The sequence below is a fragment of the Penaeus vannamei genome, chromosome 15 (genome assembly GCF_042767895.1).
Source record: "Penaeus vannamei isolate JL-2024 chromosome 15, ASM4276789v1, whole genome shotgun sequence".
NCBI classification, from domain to species: domain Eukaryota; kingdom Metazoa; phylum Arthropoda; class Malacostraca; order Decapoda; family Penaeidae; genus Penaeus; species Penaeus vannamei.
The window spans coordinates 10771602-10774101 of NC_091563.1; the positions used below are offsets into that span (position 1 = coordinate 10771602).

The 2500-nt window shown below is 52.0% G+C and overlaps 1 protein-coding gene across 1 annotated transcript in view; it reads left to right on the forward strand.

The window, feature by feature from the left end:
- LOC138864091 (spermatogenesis-associated protein 31H1-like) overlaps positions 1 to 2500 on the forward strand; it is a 4637-nt gene that overhangs the window by 1292 nt on the left and 845 nt on the right. The window contains exons 2-4 of the mRNA XM_070130120.1: positions 684 to 764; positions 874 to 1000; positions 1708 to 1972. Coding sequence (XP_069986221.1) covers positions 684 to 764; positions 874 to 1000; positions 1708 to 1972 — 473 coding nt within the window. The remainder of the gene's footprint in view (positions 1 to 683; positions 765 to 873; positions 1001 to 1707; positions 1973 to 2500) is intronic.

Sequence of the window (2500 nt, forward strand, 5' to 3'; positions counted from 1 at the left end):
TCCCTCTCCCTCTCCCTCTCTCCCTCCCCCTCCCTATCCCTATCCTCTCCCTCTCCCTCCTCCTTCCCCTCTCCCTCTCTCTCTCTCTTACAACTAGCATTTTCCCCTCACTAAAATACACTTTCTGTTAAGCTTTATCTGACTCCTTCGAGAGAATCAAGTACTCATTCACAAGATACATTAGCCAAAAGTGCATCATATATAAAGCAGGAAAGTGACTAAGCAGTAACTTCCACTTTGACCTCTTGCTGTTTATCGACCTCTTGGGCACTTCCATCGAGCCCTGAAGGTCGCTATTGACCCAGCTGCCAACCAGTGGTTAAAGGGATTTATTGTGTAACAGAGGGTAATACATCATTTCAATGTGTATATATATTCGTTAATACAAATGCTAAGAATGATATAATTTATCATGGATTATATTGAAAGGCCTATTCCTTCGATATCTACTTTGATAAAAAAAAAAAAAAAAATTCTTTCCTACTATACCACATCCAACCATAGCCCACCCCCCACCCTCCCCCTCCCTCTGAAAAATAATATCTATTAAAAAAATAGATAAAAATACCGAGAGGTTTAGAAGCCTACCGCGGACAGCCGGCTAAGGGGGAGGGGGGGGGGGGGGCGGGGAGTCCTTAAATCGCAGCCCTTAAACGTCCCAGCGTGTGTCCTGGCGTCCGCAGCCGAGAGCGACGTCCAGCGCGGAGTCCTTCAGAGTGAGTCCCACAGAATCCGTCAGAGTGAGTCCCACAGAATCCGTCAGAGTGAGTCCCACAGAATCCGTCAGAGTGAGTCCCACAGAATCCGTCAGAGTGAGTCCGTCAGAATCCGTCAGAGTGAGTCCCACAGAATCCGTCAGAGTGAGTCCCGCAGAATCCGTCAGAGTGAGCCCCACAGAGTCCCACAGAGTCCGTCAGAGTGAGTCCCACAGAGTACGTCAGAGTGAGTCCCACAGAGTCCGTCAGAGTGAGTCCTTCAGAGTCCGTCAGAATCCGTCAGAGTGAGTCCCACAGAGTCCGTCAGAATCCGTCAGAGTGAGCCCCACAGAGTCCCACAGAGTCCGTCAGAGTGAGTCCCACAGAATCCGTCAGAGTGAGTCCCACAGAATCCGTCAGAGTGAGTCCCACAGAATCCGTCAGAGTGAGTCCGTCAGAATCCGTCAGAGTGAGTCCCACAGAATCCGTCAGAGTGAGTCCCGCAGAATCCGTCAGAGTGAGTCCTTCAGAGTCCGTCAGAGTGAGTCCCACAGAATCCGTCAGAATCCGTCAGAGTGAGTCCCACAGAATCCGTCAGAGTGAGTCCTTCAGAGTCCGTCAGAGTGAGTCCCACAGAATCCGTCAGAGTGAGTCCCACAGAATCCGTCAGAATCCGTCAGAGTGAGTCCCACAGAATCCGTCAGAGTGAGTCCGTCAGAATCCGTCAGAGTGAGTCCCACAGAATCCGTCAGAGTGAGTCCCACAGAATCCATCAGAGTGAGTCCCACAGAATCCGTCAGAATCCGTCAGAGTGAGTCCCACAGAATCCGTCAGAGTGAGTCCCACAGAATCCGTCAGAGTGAGTACGTCAGAATCCGTCAGAGTGAGTCCCACAGAATCCGTCAGAATCCGTCAGAGTGAGTCCCACAGAATCCGTCAGAGTGAGTCCGTCAGAATCCGTCAGAGTGAGTCCCACAGAATCCGTCAGAGTGAGTCCCACAGAATCCGTCAGGGTGAGTCCCACAGAATCCGTCAGGGTGAGTCCCACAGAATCCGTCAGAGTGAGTCCCACAGAATCCGACAGAGTGAGTCCGTCAGAATCCGTCAGAGTGAGTCCCACAGAGTACGTCAGAGTGAGTCCCACAGAATCCGTCAGAGTGAGTCCCACAGAATCCGTCAGAGTGAGTCCGTCAGAATCCGTTAGAGTGAGTCCCACAGAGTACGTCAGAGTGAGTCCCACAGAATCCGTCAGAGTGAGTCCCACAGAATCCGTCAGAGTGAGTCCCACAGAATCCGTCAGAGTGAGTCCGTCAGAATCCGTCAGAGTGAGTCCCACAGAGTACGTCAGAGTGAGTCCCACAGAATCCGTCAGAGTGAGTCCCACAGAATCCGTCAGAGTGAGTCCCACAGAATCCGTCAGAGTGAGTCCCACAGAATCCGCCAGAGTGAGTCCGTCAGAATCCGTCAGAGTGAGTCCCACAGAATCCGTCAGAGTGAGTCCCACAGAATCCGTCAGAGTGAGTCCCACAGAATCCGTCAGAGTGAGTCCCACAGAATCCGTCAGAGTGAGTCCCACAGAATCCGTCAGAGTGAGTCCCACAGAATCCGTCAGAGTGAGTCCCACAGAATCCGTCAGAGTGAGTCCCACAGAATCCGTCAGAGTGAGTCCCACAGAATCCGTCAGAGTGAGTCCCACAGAATCCGTCAGAGTGAGTCCCACAGAATCCGTCAGAGTGAGTCCCACAGAATCCGTCAGAGTGAGTCCCACAGAATCCGTCAGAGTGAGTCCCACAGAATCCGTCAGA